Source organism: Orcinus orca, chromosome 16 (assembly GCF_937001465.1).
Source record: "Orcinus orca chromosome 16, mOrcOrc1.1, whole genome shotgun sequence".
Classification (NCBI taxonomy): domain Eukaryota; kingdom Metazoa; phylum Chordata; class Mammalia; order Artiodactyla; family Delphinidae; genus Orcinus; species Orcinus orca.
Window position 1 is genome coordinate 53,596,714 of NC_064574.1, and position 16,277 is coordinate 53,612,990.

The 16,277-nt window shown below is 53.7% G+C and overlaps 1 protein-coding gene across 4 annotated transcripts in view; it reads left to right on the forward strand.

Moving 5' to 3' along the window:
* The window catches only part of SEC14L5 (SEC14 like lipid binding 5), a 42,814-nt gene that overhangs the window by 25,015 nt on the left and 1,522 nt on the right, over positions 1 to 16,277 (forward strand). For 2 of the 4 annotated variants that reach the window (XM_049699908.1, XM_049699907.1), the window contains exons 8-16: positions 677 to 866; positions 2,420 to 2,508; positions 2,602 to 2,672; positions 4,263 to 4,434; positions 8,121 to 8,255; positions 9,269 to 9,403; positions 9,877 to 10,104; positions 11,685 to 11,863; positions 14,149 to 16,277. The exon at positions 14,149 to 16,277 is cut by the window's right edge and continues 1,522 nt beyond it. In XM_049699908.1, the coding sequence (XP_049555865.1) occupies positions 677 to 866; positions 2,420 to 2,508; positions 2,602 to 2,672; positions 4,263 to 4,434; positions 8,121 to 8,255; positions 9,269 to 9,403; positions 9,877 to 10,104; positions 11,685 to 11,863; positions 14,149 to 14,254 (1,305 nt within the window). In that variant the 3' untranslated portion in view covers positions 14,255 to 16,277. The remainder of the gene's footprint in view (positions 1 to 676; positions 867 to 2,419; positions 2,509 to 2,601; positions 2,673 to 4,262; positions 4,435 to 8,120; positions 8,256 to 9,268; positions 9,404 to 9,876; positions 10,105 to 11,684; positions 11,864 to 14,148) is intronic. The other 2 variants (XR_007472345.1, XM_049699909.1) reach the window with 2 other exon arrangements.

The following is a 16,277-nucleotide window of genomic DNA, read 5'->3' on the forward strand; positions in this document are numbered from 1 at the left end:
ATGCTTCCTTGTTGAGCTTGGATCTGTGGCTGCTTACAGCTGTTTTTTTTTTTTTTTTTTTTTGCGCGGTACGCAGGCCTCTTACTGTTGTGGCCTCTCCCGTTGCGGAGCACAGGCTCCGGATGCGCAGGCTCAGCAGCCATGGCTCACGGGCCCAGCCGCTCTGCGGCATGTGGGATCCTCCCGGACTGGGGCACGAACCCGTGTCCCCTGCGTCGGCAGGCGGACTCTCAACCACTGCGCCACCAGGGAAGCCCTGCTTACAGCTTTGAGTCTCCCCTTTGCCTCGGTAGAGAAAGGGATTCATGCCCCTTTCTTCAGATTTAAAATTGTCTAAATGCTCTGATTGGCCTGGCATGGATTTTGTCCACCGGAGGCCGTGGGAGTGGGGTCCTGTGATTGGCAACGCTAACTAAAACCACCGTTGGTGTTGGGAAGGGGGCAGGAAAAGCAGTTCCCCAAGAGAAAAGAGATGTCACCGCCAGCACAGGAGGGGAAGTTAGGAAGCCCAAACTCAGACATTCACTGCAGTCCACCCTTGGCTGCGTCGTGGTTGAGTTTAACGTCCTTTTCCCAGCTAAGTGTTTGTCAGATAAGACAGGAGACTCATTTTCCAGTTTCACCGCCGGGCTTAGGGAATTCCACGCTAAAGGCTTTCTCCTCCTTCTCTTCTCAGATCCCCAAAGACGAGCACATCCTTAGGTTCCTGCGGGCTCGAGACTTCCACCTGGACAGGGCCCGTGAGATGCTGTGCCAGTCCTTGAGCTGGCGAAAGCAGCACCAGGTGGACCTCCTCCTTCAGACCTGGCGACCCCCTGCCCTCCTGGAGGAGTTCTACGCAGGGGGCTGGCACTACCAGGACATAGGTGCGTCTCTTTACCTACATAACATGGAGTGTACACTTGGGTCACTGTCAAATGCACGTTGAATGCCCCTTTTCATCTTAGCGTCTTATTATTTTTCATTTTGGCTCTTCTGGGCATCTGGAGATGCCTTTGAGGTGATAACCCAGCCGCAAAGGCAGAGCTGGAATAGACGTTTGGGCTGGAGACAAGATGTTTCTCCCAGGGGCTGGGTCAGCCCACCATTACTTTTTGGCTGCATGAATACTGACTGCATTAGTGTCCTGGGACTGCCTTAGCAGATTACCACAAACTGGGTGGCTTAAAGCAATAGCAGTTTATCCTCTCATTGTTCTGGAGGCTAGAAGTCCAAAATCAAAGTGTCAGCAAGACGGTGCTCCCTCCGAAGGCTCTGGGGGAGATCCTTCCTGCCTCTTCCAGCTTCTGGTGGCCTCAGGCGTTCCTTGGCTTGTGGCCACGTCACCCCAATCTCTGCGTCTGTCTTCACACAGCCTCCCCTCTCGGTACCTCTCTGTGTCCTCTCCTCATCTTTTAAAGACCCCGGGTCACTGGATTTAGGGCCCACACTGATCCAGCATGATTTCGTCTTGAGATCCTTAAGTAGTCACATCAGCAAAGACCCTATTTCCAAATAAGGTCACATTCTGAGGTTCTGGATGGACATGAACTTTGGGGAGGACACTGTTCAACCCACTACAAATATCATCTCTGGATTTTTTATTAATCTGCCATTGACGCCAGCGCCTGTTATGCTTTGCAATGTCCTTTAGTTAAAAATTCATATGTATTGATTAGGGCAAGTGCTTGAGTCTCCTGAAGAACCGGTTGACATGCTTGCTTTCAGTATACAGTCGGTCTGTGTTATTCATGGATTCTGTATTTGTGAATTTGCCTACTCACTAAAATTTATTTGTAACTCCCAAATCAATACTCAGGGAGCTTTCACTGTCCTTCACGGACAGAGTGACGAAAAATCTGAGTCACCCGACGTGCACATCCATCCCCAGCTGAGGTTGAACAAGTGTCCTTCTGCCTCCTTGTTTCAGCTCCTACTGTAAATGAGTATCCTTTCTGCAGCCTATCTAGTGCCATTTCTTTTTTCTTGCATTTTGTGCTTTTTTGTGTTGATTTCGCATCGTGCAGAAGCACTGTGTTCCTAAGTGCAAGAAGGCTGTGATGCACCTTCTGGAGAAAATTCATGTGAGATAAACTCCATTCAGGCACGAGTTACAGTGCTGTTGGCCATGCGTTCAACGTTAATGAATCAACAGTGTAAATTAAACAAGGTGTCCTCAAATAGAAACACACGCAGAACAAAGTTACATACTGATCGATCGACTGACAAAAATGTCATGACCAGAGGCTGGCAGAAACTTAACCTCCTATTCCCCAATTAGAAGCAGTGGTTCTGAGTTCCTTGATTCAGTGTTCGAGGTGACTTTATAGAAATTAACTACCGCAAATAACAAGAATTGATTGTACATATATAATATATTTGTAAACGTATGTAATTCTGTTTCCCTTTTGTCCTCCACTTGCTCGGCCCCGCCCCAAAGATGGCCGCCCCCTGTACATCTTGCGTCTGGGCCACATGGACACCAAGGGCTTGATGAAGGCCGTGGGGGAGGAGGTGCTGCTGCAGCATGTGAGTTGGGGTCCCCGCTCCTGGGAGCCCCCGGGGTTTCCTGCGGCTGGAGCAGCCAGGTGAACATTCGCCAGCACCTTCTCTGCTTTCCAGGTTCTTTGCGTCAATGAGGAAGGACAGAAGCGGTGTGAAGGGAACACAAAACAGTTTGGCCGTCCCATCAGGCAAGAACCCAGGCAAACTCCCCCAAACAGTAAAAACAGCCAAAGTTCACTGGGCATGGATGCCGTGCCAGGCAGCCTGCTAGATGCTTTACGGAAATGTCCTCACCCAATTCTTACAGTTACCCTACGAGGCAGGGACTCCTCAGCATCCCTGTTCTTTATGGAGGGGAAACTGAGGCTCAGAGTGCTGAGGTCTTCCAAGGCTGCTGAGCTGGGAAGGGGCAGAGCTGGAGTTTGAACCCGGTCCTATCTGGCTCGGGCTCGCGGACTTTCTCCCTGTGCCATGCAGCCTCCTGGACTTGGCTTTTCGAGACCAGCGCTCCCACCCCAAGAGCCACCCTGCCAGTGTCCCAGGCAGACGGACCTCGCAGGTGTCATGGCACATCCAGTGACCCACCGCCTCCTTGGGCTGCCCCAAACTCCTATTCCTGAGCGGAGTTTCCCACACCAGTCCTTACAGTGGCATTGCCCCCAAAGGCACTTAACCTTTCTGAGCTGTGGCTTCCTCTTCTGTAAACCCTTCCTAGGGTTTCTTTATATGGCTTATCAAAACCAATGACTTAATGGGAATTCCCTGGAAGTCTAGTGGTTAGCACTCGGTGCTTTCACTGCTGGGGCCTGGGTTCAATCCCTGGTCAGGGAACTAAGATCCTGTAAGCCATGACTTTAAGAGGTGATGCAAACACCACATAGCACTTCCTGTGTAGCAGGGACTCTTCCAAGCTCCTTGAGTCATGTCACCCTATCACAGCCTATAAGGGAGGGACAGGCAGGACCTGCTACTGAAGTTTTTATCCTGAAATATCCTGATCTTTGTGCAAATTAAGCTCCTTTGCTATTTAGAGCTTTCCTAAAGGGGCATCCATTGGGGTTAGAGTGGGGAATCGATCAATCATCATCCTGGCCAGAAGCGGAATGCCCCCCAGATGGCTCAGATGACAGGGTGTCATGAAGGCACTCCTAGGAGTGGGTGGGCAAGGTGAAGGGAATGAAGCTGGATGGACAGGCTCCCGGGGACCACCTGCTGCAGCCAAACAGTCATTTTCCTAATGAATTGGTTCTAATGAAATGGAGGCACAAAGAGGTTAAGTCACTTAGCCAAAGCCACACAGCACATGCCAGAGCTGGGATTTGAACCCAGGCCATCTGGCTCTGGAGTGTGTGCTCTATTTAGCAGTCAGCATCTTTTCAGCAATTAGTAGTAAAAACTGGCTTTTAATGAGCATGTGCTATGTGCCTGTCAGCTTTACATAGACCATCTCATTTAATCCTAACAATGGATGAGCTGGGGACTGTTACTGTGATTGCCGCTGTCCTGATGAGGAAGTGCCTGTGTCACACAGCTCTCAGGCACTTGAATTTGGGTGCTCAGCCTCGGTGTGCACACTCAGAACCTCCATGCTACGTGGCCTCCCCACGGTGGCAGGGTCCACAAGAGTGCCTGTGGTCCCTGCTCCTTCTGCTCCCAGCGCTGCCTTACTGAGCCTCTCCCTCCATCCCTGTCTGTGGGCTCCCAGGTCCCTGAGGATGGTGTTGGGGGCCCTGGGAGGTGGCCGAGCGAGGTAGAGTGAGGGGGCATCTTTGCCGCAGCTCCTGGACCTGCCTGGTGGACCTGGAGGGTCTCAGCCTGCGGCACCTGTGGCGGCCAGGGATAAAGGCCTTGCTGCGCATGATCGAGGTGGTGGAGGACAATTATCCTGAGACCCTGGGCCGGCTGCTCATCGTGCGAGCCCCCCGCATCTTCCCTGTGCTCTGGACGCTGGTAAGAAAGAGCAGGAGCCTGAGATGGGAGGGGCCCTCTGTGAGCTGCTCCGCCCGATTATCCTGCATTGTTTCCTCTAATTACCAGCTTTATTGAGATATACTTCATTTCCCATAAAGTTCACCCTTTTGGGAGTTCCCTGGTGGACTAGTGGTTAGGATTCCGGGCTTTCACTGCCATGGCCCGGGTTCAGTCCCTGGTCGGGTAACTGAGATTCTGTAAGCCGCGTGGCACAGCCAAAAAAAACCCAAAAACAAACAAAAAGTTCACCCTTTTGAAGTATAGAATTCAGTGGTTTTTAATATACTCACAGAGTTGTGCAACCATCACCACCAGCTAGTTCTAGAACATTTTCATCACCCCAAAAAGGAAGCCCCGTCCCCATTAGCAGTTCCTCCCCATTCCTCCCCCCAGCCCCCTGCAACCACTCATCTACTTTCTGTCTCTGTGGATTTGCCTGTCCTAGCTATTTCATGTGAGTGGAATCATACAATGTGAGGCTTTTTGTGTCTGATTTCTCTCACTTAGCATAATGATTTCAGGTTCATCCATGTTGTAGCAAGAATCATTTCTTCATTCCTTTTTATGTCTGGATAATATTCCATTGTATGGGTGGACCACATTTTACATGTCCACTGTCCTGCTTCGTGGACGGGAGAGCCACACTTAGAATTGTACAACGTTCCTGGGACTCCTGTGAGCTGATTCCGAAGAGCGTTGGGATCCTGTGCTATTGGGATTTTAAAACTTTTTGCCCACAACCCACTTTATGTTGCCACCTGGTCTCCTCGTGTGGCTTGTGCCTACACACACACACACACACACACACACACACCCCCGAAACAACAGATTCTCAAGTGGTGGTTATCGTAACTACTTACAACATGCTCTTTGCTATTCTTTTCTAGTCCGCTCCACTCAAAATAGGCTAGTCACAGAGCTAAGTTGATATCACAACCACTACCGGATTATCACTTGCAGTTGAAAACCACTGCCCTGAGGCCTTGCTCCCGAAGTGTGGTCTGCAGGCCAGAGCAATGTCAGGTCCCTCTCCATCCTACAGACTCGGGGTCAACATCTTACCGAATGCCCTCGGGATTCGGTGCCTGGGAAAGCCTGAGAATCTCTGCTCTCCCTAGAGGTTCAATCAGGGTAGATTTGTGAGTTGAAAGTTAAATGGATTCAGTGTTTTACTAAGTGCCTGCTGTGTGCCAGGCACCTCTCCAGGCCCTGGGGATGCAGAGTGTGTACCCTTGCGTCACGGGGTGTGGGGGGGGAGAGAAATCCAATAGCCCCACGTGAGTAACTGCTTCATGATGCCCTGTGACATGGGCTTGGGGACGTTCAGGGTTCTTGGGGAGACTAAGTCAGGGGGCGAGGGGGTGTATAATTTAGGTTGGGGAGCTGAAGACGCTTCCACTGAGAAGGTGACATGGGTTGAGACATGAGGAAGGAGTGGGAGTCAAGTGGGAGAAGGGCGGGAGGAAGGGTGTGGTGGGTAACCTGCACAGCGCGTACAAAGGCCTGGAGGCAGGGCCCGGCTGGGTGCTTCCGAGGGACTGAAAAATCAGTGGCCAGAGGAGGCTGGGAAGATGCTCAGGGCCCAGTGCCTGCAGAGTCCAGGCTGTGGCGAAGATGGGACCTTGTCCTGGGGCAGTAGGGAGCCATGGCAGGACTGTTGGAGGAGGACATGAGCAGACCTCTGGGGCAGAAAGTTCCCTAGCTTCTGGGGCTACTTTACAGCTCTGTTGGGGATGGGCTGGGGAACAGGAGCTGTGGGAGGGACAGGCAGGATCTCCTACTGTAGCATTTTATCTTGAAATATCCTGATCTTTGTGAAAATTAAGTTTCTTTGCTGTTTGGAGATTTCCTAAGAAGATGCACGTCGGGTGGGGGTGGGAGCCAGTCGGTCAGGGTCCTGGACAGAAGCAGATTCACCCAGGTGACTCCAGTGGGGGTGTGACACAGCATAACTCCTCAGGGGTGTGGGCAGGATGGGGAGGCCCCAGGGGCTGGCCACTGCCGTTAGCCCTGACGACCCCGGGGCTGGAGGGACACGAGGAGGGAATGTCCTTGTTACTGGAGCCCTGAGAGAGCTTCGGCAGGTGAGGGTGGCAGCTGCCAGGGGCACTGGAGCAGGGAGGGAGCAGGGAAGACGCACCCACCTCCCATCTGCTGCCCCCGCCCCCCTTCCCCCACTGGCCACACCAGATGAAAGCCAGTGCACAGAGCCAGGTTGCTGAGGCCCACGGGACCACCTCCCGGGATGGGGGCTGAAGGAGTGTGACCCACACAGGTGGGATTTCTAGTTCCCAAATGATTTTTAAAAAATATTTATTTATTTAGGCTGCACCGGGTCTCAGCTGCAGCACACGGGGTCTTTGTTGCAGCATGTTTAGTTGTGGCATGCAGACTTCTCAGTTGCAGCATGCATGTGGAATCTAGTTCCCCGACCAGGGATTGAGCCCAGGCCCCCTGCATTGGGAACATGGAGTCTTACCCACTGGACCACCAGGGAAGTCCCCCAAATGATCTTTTGCCTGTGGCATTCCTTGCTGAATTGGCTTGTGCTCTACTGTGCTAAGTGCCTTCCTCCCTCCCCCCTCCCTTCCTCCCTCCCCCCTCCCTTCCTCCCTCCCCCCTCCCTTCCTCCCTCCCCCCTCCCTCCCTCCCTCCCCCCTCCCTCCCTCCCTCTCTTCCTTCCTTCCTTCCTTCCCCAACTATTTCCTGAGTCAGGCACCACCCCAGCATTGGGATGCCGTGAAAAACCAGACTGATGTGCAGCTTAGAGCTTGGTGTTGAAATACTTTCCATCCGGGATAAATGAAACATGGTCATCCACACAATGGAATATTATTCAGCCATGAAAAGGGAGTTCTTTTGTTTTCTTTTTTATGTTTTTAATTAATTTTTATCGGAGTATAGTTGATTTACAGTGTTGTGTTAGTTTCTGCTGTACAGCCAAGTGAATCAGTTGTACATATACATACATCCACTCTTTTTTAGTTTCTTTTCCCATATAGGTCGTTACAGAGTATTGAGTAGAGTTCCCTGTGCTATACACTACGTTCTTATTAGTTATCTATTTTATATTTAGTAGTGTGTATATGTCAATCCCAATCTCCCAATTTATCCCTCCCCCCCCCATTTCCCCCTTGGTAACCATAAGTTTGTTTTCTACATCTGTGACTCTGTTTCTGTTTTGTAAATAAGTTCATTTGTACCACATTGTTAGATTCCACATACAAGTGATATATTTGTCTTTCCCTCTGACTGACTTCACTCAGTATGGCAATCTCTAGGTGAAAGGGAGTTGTGACTCACGCTACAACGTGGTTGAACCTTGAAAACGTGACGCTCAGTGAAAGAAGCCAGTCACAAAAGGCCACATGTTGTGTCATCCCATTTCTATGAAATCTCCAGAATAGGCAAAAAAAAAAAAAAAAAGCATATTGGTGGTTTCCAGGGGCTGAGGGGAAAGGAAAGGGGAGCGACTGCTAACAGGTCTGAGGTTTCCTTTTGGGGGGAAGAAAATGTCTTGGAATTCGAGGTGATGGTTGCCCAACATAGCGAATGAACTAAAAGCCATCAAATTGTTCACTTTAAAATGGTTAACTATGTTCTGTGAATTACACTTCAATTAAAAAAAAAACAACGTTCTGTCTTGCCCCATCTCCCCCTCTCAGATCAGCCCCTTCATCAATGAGAACACCAGGCAGAAGTTCCTCATCTACAGTGGCAGCAATTATCAGGGTCCCGGAGGCCTTGTCGACTACCTGGACAAAGAAGTGATCCCCGACTTCCTCGGGGGAGAGTGCCTGGTGAGGACCCAGCCGGCCCTGCGCTTACGGCACACGGGGAGGGTCTGTGGCCTCGGAGAGGCAGGGCTGCGGATGGGAGGTGGGAGGAGGGCAGGCCCTTTGTGTGTGCTCTGACATGGGGAGGGCCTTGCTGGCTCTTTGGGGCAGAGCTTGTCCTCTCTGAAGGAGGGGCCTGACCTTGGTTCTTTCAAACATAGTGAACGAAACAGAAGTTTCCCGAAAGCTCAGAGACCAGGCCAGGCAAAGGCTTCCCCCTCTGTATTCCCATCCAGGACGCTGCTAGGCAGCAGTTAGAGTTTAGCTGCTGGCTTTGCACACTCTGCTGCAAGGGGAGGGGACTCAAGTGTCCCAGCGGCCTGAACCCCGAAGCTGGTGTACCCAGAGGGACTTATCCCCAGCCCACAGCCTCATGGCAGGGGATGATCAGGAAACTGTTTCCAGGGGAGGCGGCCCCAGACCCCCTTTTTCCCCCCAGACCACTTTTATTGCCTGCCCTGGAGGGTGAGATGATAGGCAGGGGTGACCCTATCTCATAACTGTGGGAGGGCAGGCCTTTTCCTTTCTCCAACAGAAATCTCAAAGAGCAAGCTTTCACGATTTCAGGGTAAAGAATGACGTTTCCTGGGCTTCCCTGGTGGTGCAGTGGTTGAGAGTCCGCCTGCCAATGCAGGGTACATGGGTTCGTGCCCTGGTCCGGGAAGATCCCACATGCCGCGGAGCGGCTGGGCCCGTGAGCCATGGCTGCTGAGCCTGCGCGTCCGGAGCCTGTGCTCTGCAACAGGAGAGACCACAACAGTGAGAGGCCCGTGTACCGCAAAAAAAAAAAAACCCAAAAAAACAAAAAACCAAAAAACGACGTTTCCTGGGAATTTTGCCAAGCTTACCCAGGTCTCCCCAGTTGTCAGGATATATATGCATGTTATAAGTGTGGTTTCAGGGGTCACAGAGCACCTTTCTGTGGGTCAGCCAGGCCTGGCTGGGCCCTGACTGTCTCTGCTGTCTTTGTCCCCCAGTGTAACGTCCCTGAAGGAGGGCTGGTCCCCAAGTCCCTCTACCTGACGGAAGAGGACCAGGAGCACAAAGACCAGCTGCAGCAGTGGAGAGAGACCTACCAGTCGGCCAGCGTGCTCCGCGGGGCCCCCCATGAGGTGCCGGGGTCCCAGCCTGGGCGGGCGTGCTGGGCTGGGTGTCGTTGTAGGTCAGCGACCCCGAAGTGGAGTCTGAGTTGAGGGTTCTTGTGCCAGTGATGTGTAGAGGATGAGGGCTCAGGAGAAACCTGTAAGGAGGGCGGGGCAGAAGCTAAGCCAAGAGCCAGTTTTAGCCACGGTCTAGCCCAGCCTGATCCGTGAGGAGAGCATGGCAGGGGCCAGCCTCTTGTACCCTCATATCATCCAGTCACTGGCTGTGGGTCACCCTGCGGTCACCCTGCTTCAGAGTGGATCCTCCCAGGCATTTTTCAGACAGAGGTGGTTCTGTTTGTCCAGAGCAATTCTTGGACTTGGGGTCGGGGCTGAGGGAATGGAGACCGGGGTGGGCACCCACACCCCTGCAGCCGACTTCCCCACCCCGGCTCCCGCCAGGCTGGACATTCAGACCTCACCTGTCACCTGTCCCCACGTAGGTCGCAGTGGAGATTCTGGAGAGGGAGTCAGTCATCACCTGGGACTTTGACATCCTGCAAGGGGACGTGATGTTCAGTCTGTACCACACCAAGCAGGCTCCCAAGCCGGGCCCCCGGGAGCCTGGTGCCAGGGCTGGCAGGCAGCTGACAGACAAAGGCTGGGCCCTGGGTGCAGATTACAGCCGTGTGGAGGCCCCCCTCATCTGCCGGGAAGGGGAGAGCATCCAGGTTCTGTTTCTTTCTTTTTTTTTTTTTTTATTTATGTATTTATTTTTTTGCCCATGTTGGGTCTTTGTTGCTGTGCGTGGCTTGTCTCTAGTTGCGGCGAGCGGGGGCTACTCCTTCGTTGCGGTGCGCGGGCTTCTCATTGCCGTGGCTTCTCTTGCTGCGGAGCACAGGCCCTAGAGTGCATGGGCTTCAGTAGTTGCAGTGTGCAGGCTCTAGGGCGCATGGGCTTCATTAGCTGTGGCTTGCAGGCTCTAGAGCACAGGCTCAGTAGTTGTGGCGCACGGGCTTAGTTGCTCTGAGGCATGTGGGATCTTCCCGGACCAGGGATCGAACCCATGTCCCCTGCATTGGCAGGTGGATTCTTAACCACTGCGCCATCAGGGATGTTCCTAGGTTCTGTTTCTTCGTTCATTTATTCATTCATCACTCAGGACTGAGTGTCCACTGTGTGCTGGGTTCTGGGGATACAGCAATGGACAAACTGGACCTGGTCTCTGGCCTCAGAGACCCTGCCGGACAGTTGGGGAGAAAGAGTCTGGCAGGGCCCCATCCTCAGAATTCTGAGACTCTTGTCAAAGATGCAGGTTGCTGGGGCCCACGGCAGGAGGGCCGGCTCAGAACCTCTGGGCGTGGGGCCTGGTGTCTGTATCCCTCACCTCTCACTGTGATTCCTTATGCACAGTCACGTTTTCAGAACCCAGGCAACAGAGAAACTGTAGGTCTGGGAACAGCACTCGGACGTGTCACCAGAACGTGAGCCACCCCTGCTGACCCCCACATTCTCCATGAGGCCAGTGCTTGCAGGTCAAACATCACCGGCCTCAAACACACACGCACCCACGCACGCACTGGCGAGCAGTGCAGATCTTACTGGAGGTCTCCTAAGGGAATTGAGCAGACAGCTGTCACATCATACACCAGCACCCCCGCCCCAGGGTCCCACCGAACATCCCAGCCCTTTTTCAAAGTTGCTCTTCTTATAAGAACTAACACCCTCCTGGGCTTCCCTGGTGGTGCAGTGGTTGAGAGTCCGCCTGCCACTGCAGGGGACACAGGTTCGTGCCCTGGTCTGGGAAGATCCCACATGCCGCGGAGCGGCTGGGCCCGTGAGCCATGGCCGCTGGGCCTGCGCGTCCGGAGGCTGTGCTCTGCAACGGGAGAGGCCACAGCAGTGAGAGGCCCGCGTACCGCAAAAAACAAAAAAAACCCAAAAAAAACTAACACCCTCCTTTCTTGCTGTCCCTCTGCCCTCAACAAACTCTAAGCACATTTAAGCTCCCTTTCCAAGTCTCCTCAATTTGCAAATCCCACGGCAGGACAAGAGCCCAACAAAATCCAGGTGTTTAACCAAACCACACCTCTGTTGTCCTATAGCCGCACCCCCTAGGCCTTGACCCCCACCCCCCATCTCGATTAAGAAGAAGGCTCTCAGCTGCCAGGGATATGGGGTAACAGCGGAGGGGAAGCAAAGGTGGCTTTGGGACACCCCAAAAGGAAGGATTTGCTGGTGGACTGGTTTAGAAAGGGCCTCCTGTTCCCTGGTGGACCAGGGCCTCAGGCGTGTGGCTGCTGTGTTTCAGGGCTCCCACGTGACCCAGTGGCCTGGCGTCTACCTGCTCCAGTGGCAAATGCACAGTGCCCCTGGCCACATGGCCTGCAGCCTCCCGGGCGTGGAGGATGTCCTGATGGCCCTGCACAGCCCTGGCCCCAGGTGCAAACTCCTCTACTACTACGAGGTGCTGGCGTCTGAGGACTTCAGGTACGAGGGGCCCCGGACTCCCCTCCAGACCAGGCCCACAGCATGCCTGAGGCCACTTCCTTCTGGGCCAGGGACACTGGATTCACCTCCTCTGCTTGCCCTCAAGCTTCTCCAGGGGTGGGGCCCTGGCATGGGTGTTGTTAAACTTGCCCGGGGCTCAGCACCCTTTCATGAACGATCAGATCGCTGTGCTGCTTCAGCCTCAGCTGCAGAACCTTGCCTTCAAATGAAGCCATGCACAGAAGCCTAACATACCAGATTGATCGGTGGGGGGATAAGGGTAGCCTGAGCCCTCCTATGTGTACCTCCCCTCACTCCTAGAATTCCATAAAACTGGGTTTGGACTGCTCTAGAACATTCTAGAATAATGCCTCACAGACAACTCTCCCCAAGTGTTGCTGTCACAGAGACAGGGATGTGTAGTGGTTAAGACCTCCAGCACTTCCTGGTTGCTCTGTGACCTCAGGCAAGTCACTTTAGTTCTCTGAGCTCCAACTGTTAAATAGGAGCCCCTACGTCATGGGGTTGTCCTGAGGATGAGATGGTTGGGGGAAGCCTGCCCTTCACCTGAGCATACAGTAAGCACTCAATAGTGGTTTCTTCCATACCTTGTGTTTTATCTTTTAAAAACAAGTGTGATTTTGCATCCTGCTTCGTGATATATCTGTGTAGTTTCCTTCTAAAAATGATGCTTTAAATTGTTTACCGATGAGTAAATTTGAGGCTCCAAGAGGGTATTGAGTCTGGACCCATATCCAAGGCAGAGCTCCAGGGATCCTAGGGGCACATGCAGCTGGCACAGGAAATGCTGGGCCTGGGGATTCCCTGGCGGTCCAGTGGTTAGGACTCCACGCTTTCACTGCCGAGGACGTGGGTTCAATCCTTGGTTGGGGAACTAAGATCCCACAAGCCGTAAGCACACCCCCCAAAAAAGAAAAGAAATGCTGGGCCAGCATCTTTACTCCAAAGGGAGACCCCACAGGGTGTCAGAGGGTGGTGATTCCCTTTGGGAAGCAGCCTGTTTTGGCCATTGGGGCTCAATGTGGGAGAGAGAGACTGAGGTCCAGAGGCACTCAGACACACAGACACCTGCATCTGGGGGCTGCTGCCGTCGGAAGGGCAGGTGGAGGCTGAGGGGTGGGCCGGATGCTGCTTGCCAGCCTGTCTTGTCTGGTCAGTGTGGGGGAACCTTGCTGCCCTGACCTTCAACAGTGTCAGGAGAGAACCAGTTCAAGGCTGCTCTCAGTGGGCAACCGGTGGCCCTGGGGAGGCCAGACAGATAGGGTCTGCCATCATGGAGCAGGAGACCACGTATCCACACCCGAGCACCGATAGATGCCATGAAGTTATTCCAGCCTGGGGTCCTTGCTCAAGGTCACACTCCAGGAGGTGCTAGAGGCCTTAACATAGGGCGCTGTCAGAGCCCAGGACCAGGCCTGGCACAGGGTGGGCAGGGGTGCGGGGGTGTGGGGGAGGTGTCTGGGAAGTGACATTGGAGTTGAGATCTAGGCAGTGTGCACACGATCGCCTGGAGGGCTCGTCAAAATGCAGACTCTGATTGTGCAGCTCTGGGGCGGGCCGGAGAGTCTGCAGCTCTAACAAGCTCCAGGAGATGCTGGTGCTGCTGGTCCCCGGACCACACTTTGAGTAGCTGGGCCCTAAGGCTGCACTCTCCAACCCGGTAGCTCCTAGCCAAAGGTAACAATTTAAACATAGCGATTAGAACTAAATAAAATTAAAAGTTCGGTTCCTGGTCACACTAGCCACATCTAGAATGCCCAGCAGCCCCATGCGGCCAATGGCAGCCGTGTTGGATGGCGCAGATATGGGACATCTGTTATTTGTCATAGCAGAAAGGTCTCCTGGACACTGCTGCTCCGTAGTCTGGAGTGGGATTTGACTGGGCAAATTGGGCAGGAGAAAAAGGCTTCTGGCAGCAGGTGTAGACACACAAGGTCCCACGATGGGAGGCAGGTGTCAGAGGAGCTGAAAGGAGGCGGAGAGGGGAGGCTGGAGATAATGGGGTCCCCTCTGCGCCGTGCTAGGCCCCCGGGTCAGGGGAGCCCCTGAATGGTAGGTGGAAGGCTGGGCTCTTCTTGCGGGGAAGTGGGTGCAGGGAAATGGGCTGGGCTTCGTTTCTCATCACAGCTTCACTTGCTTTTCCCTCTGCACTTGCCCTCTGTGCCTGGGGCGGTTACCAGCCTTGTGGAAAGGGCCCTGGGGCCTCATTTGCACCCAGGGCTGTGTCACCACCAGAAGGCAACGTGCGTGTGCTTCCTCCCCAGGGGCTCCATGTCCAGCCTGGAATCCTGCACCAGCCGCTTCTCCCAGCTCAGCGCCACCACCTCTTCCTCCGGCCAGTCCCACAGCAGCTCCCTGGTCTCCAGATAGTCAGGACTGAGCCCTGCGGGGCAGCCTGCTTGCCTCCCACATCCACAAGTATCCACGAGGCCTGGGACCATGTGGGCTGCAGCCCTGGATCTGGACATAGCCAAAGTCGGGCTGGCTGGAGCCCTGTGGGCTCTTGAAGTGGTGAGAACAGAATCATCTCCGATGGGGCTTCGCGTACGAAAAGCCACGGGGTGGGCTAACCACGTTCAGGTCTGGGGGCTCAGGGATGTCATCAGGCTCAGTGCCCCCCTGCACCCTGCCACCTCTGGCTCTGCTTCCCTGGGGTGGCCTCCTTCTCAGGGGCCTCCTAAGACTATTGGGGTTCCCCCCATAAGAAGCAGGAATGTTGGGTGTTTGCCATAGCATCTAAACCCATGGAGATGCCCTGGGTCCCAGGATATGCTGGTGAGCAGTTATTTGAGTTACAGGCCCCACTCTGTGGGGGAGCCACCTACCCTGGACTTGAAGTTCATTTTCCCAGCACATGACTGGGCAGGCCTAACCCTGACCACCCCTGACTTGAAGACGGTGGGAAGGCCCAGGTTTTCTGCTGAGTTCCAGGCAGTGATAAAGCGGCTCTGGCTATCTTTATACTCTCTGGAGGTCCCTTTCTCTCCTGGGAATCTGTTTAATTGAAACTTTTTTGGTTGTAAGTCACCTCCCAGTGGCTTAAACAAAAAAGGGTGACCAATCATGGGTGCATGTAACTGGCCAGTGTAGGAGGACTTGCTTCAGGTAAGGCTGGATCCAGGCTCTCAATGTGTCATCAGCACTCCCCTGTGGAGTGGGGGCTATGACTTTGTTGCAGCTGCCCTGGGGCAAATCTGACCCCCAGAACCAGCTCCAATATTGAAAGACTTTCCCCGAGTTCCTGCATGGGAGGGGTGTGGGTCTCCTTGGGGTCTGAGGACATTTCTCCTTTCATTTCCTGGGCCTGCAAAAAGGCAACAGGTCAGAGGTCACCACTGGCAGCCTGCAGTCTGATCTGGCCTGCTTTTAATTTTTTTTTTTTTTTGCGGTACGCGGGCCTCTCACTGTTGTGGCCTCTCCCGTTGCGGAGCACAGGCTCTGGACGTGCAGGCTCAGCAGCCATGGCTCACGGGCCTAGCCGTTCCGCGGCATGTGGGATCTTCCCGGACCGGGGCACGAACCCGAGTCCTCTGCATCGGCAGGCGGACTCTCAACCACTAGCGCCACCAGGGAAGCCCCCGGCCTGCTTTTAGTGTTTTTGTTTTTTGCCTAAACAAAAGGTTTAAAAATTGGGGCATTTCACACAGAAATCAGGATTTACAGCTTCACTTAAGCATATAGGAGTGTTGGCTAAACAGAGCCACTATTGCTGTGTAAAGACAACACAGCTGCGCCCCTGGATGGGGCCACCCCAGTCCCCGCCCCTCTCTATCAACCCACCCCTAGCCCACATCACTCACTTGCATTATCTGCCTGGGAGGGACTTCACTGAAGTAGCTCCACAGTCTGGGGCGAGAGACTCAGCGTTACTCTCATCTCACAGCTTTGCTTACAGTTGGGGTTGTCTCTGGCTGACACCCAGAGTCGCTGGGCCTTGCCCAAGGGGTGAGTTCACAACCAAGGGGATGCCACCTCCATGCAAGCTCGACATGACGGGGCAAGGACCTACTTCCATGCCACCCTCAACCCCATACCTGGAGTAGAGGGAAGGAGCCGTCCTCAGAGACCCCCTTCTCCCTGCAGAGAGGGAGCCTTGCCCACCTTTAAGGTTTTCAGTTCACTTCTCAGATATAGGAACAAAATCCCAAACTCTGTATCCTGCATTAAGGTGTATGTGTACATGCATGAGGGAGAGAGAGAGGGAGGAAGATTGGAGACATTCTTAAAACTAATTGCTCCCATGTCACCAGGCGTTTATCGCTGGGAGCAATCTGCAATATTTTCAACTATCTTTAGGTGAATTTCTAGCTTGTCTCTACAAACGAGAAGCATTTTGGGGTAAGCTGCCCTGGCACTCCCCGCACACTTAGTGTCTAGGACTAGCCCCCAGTGA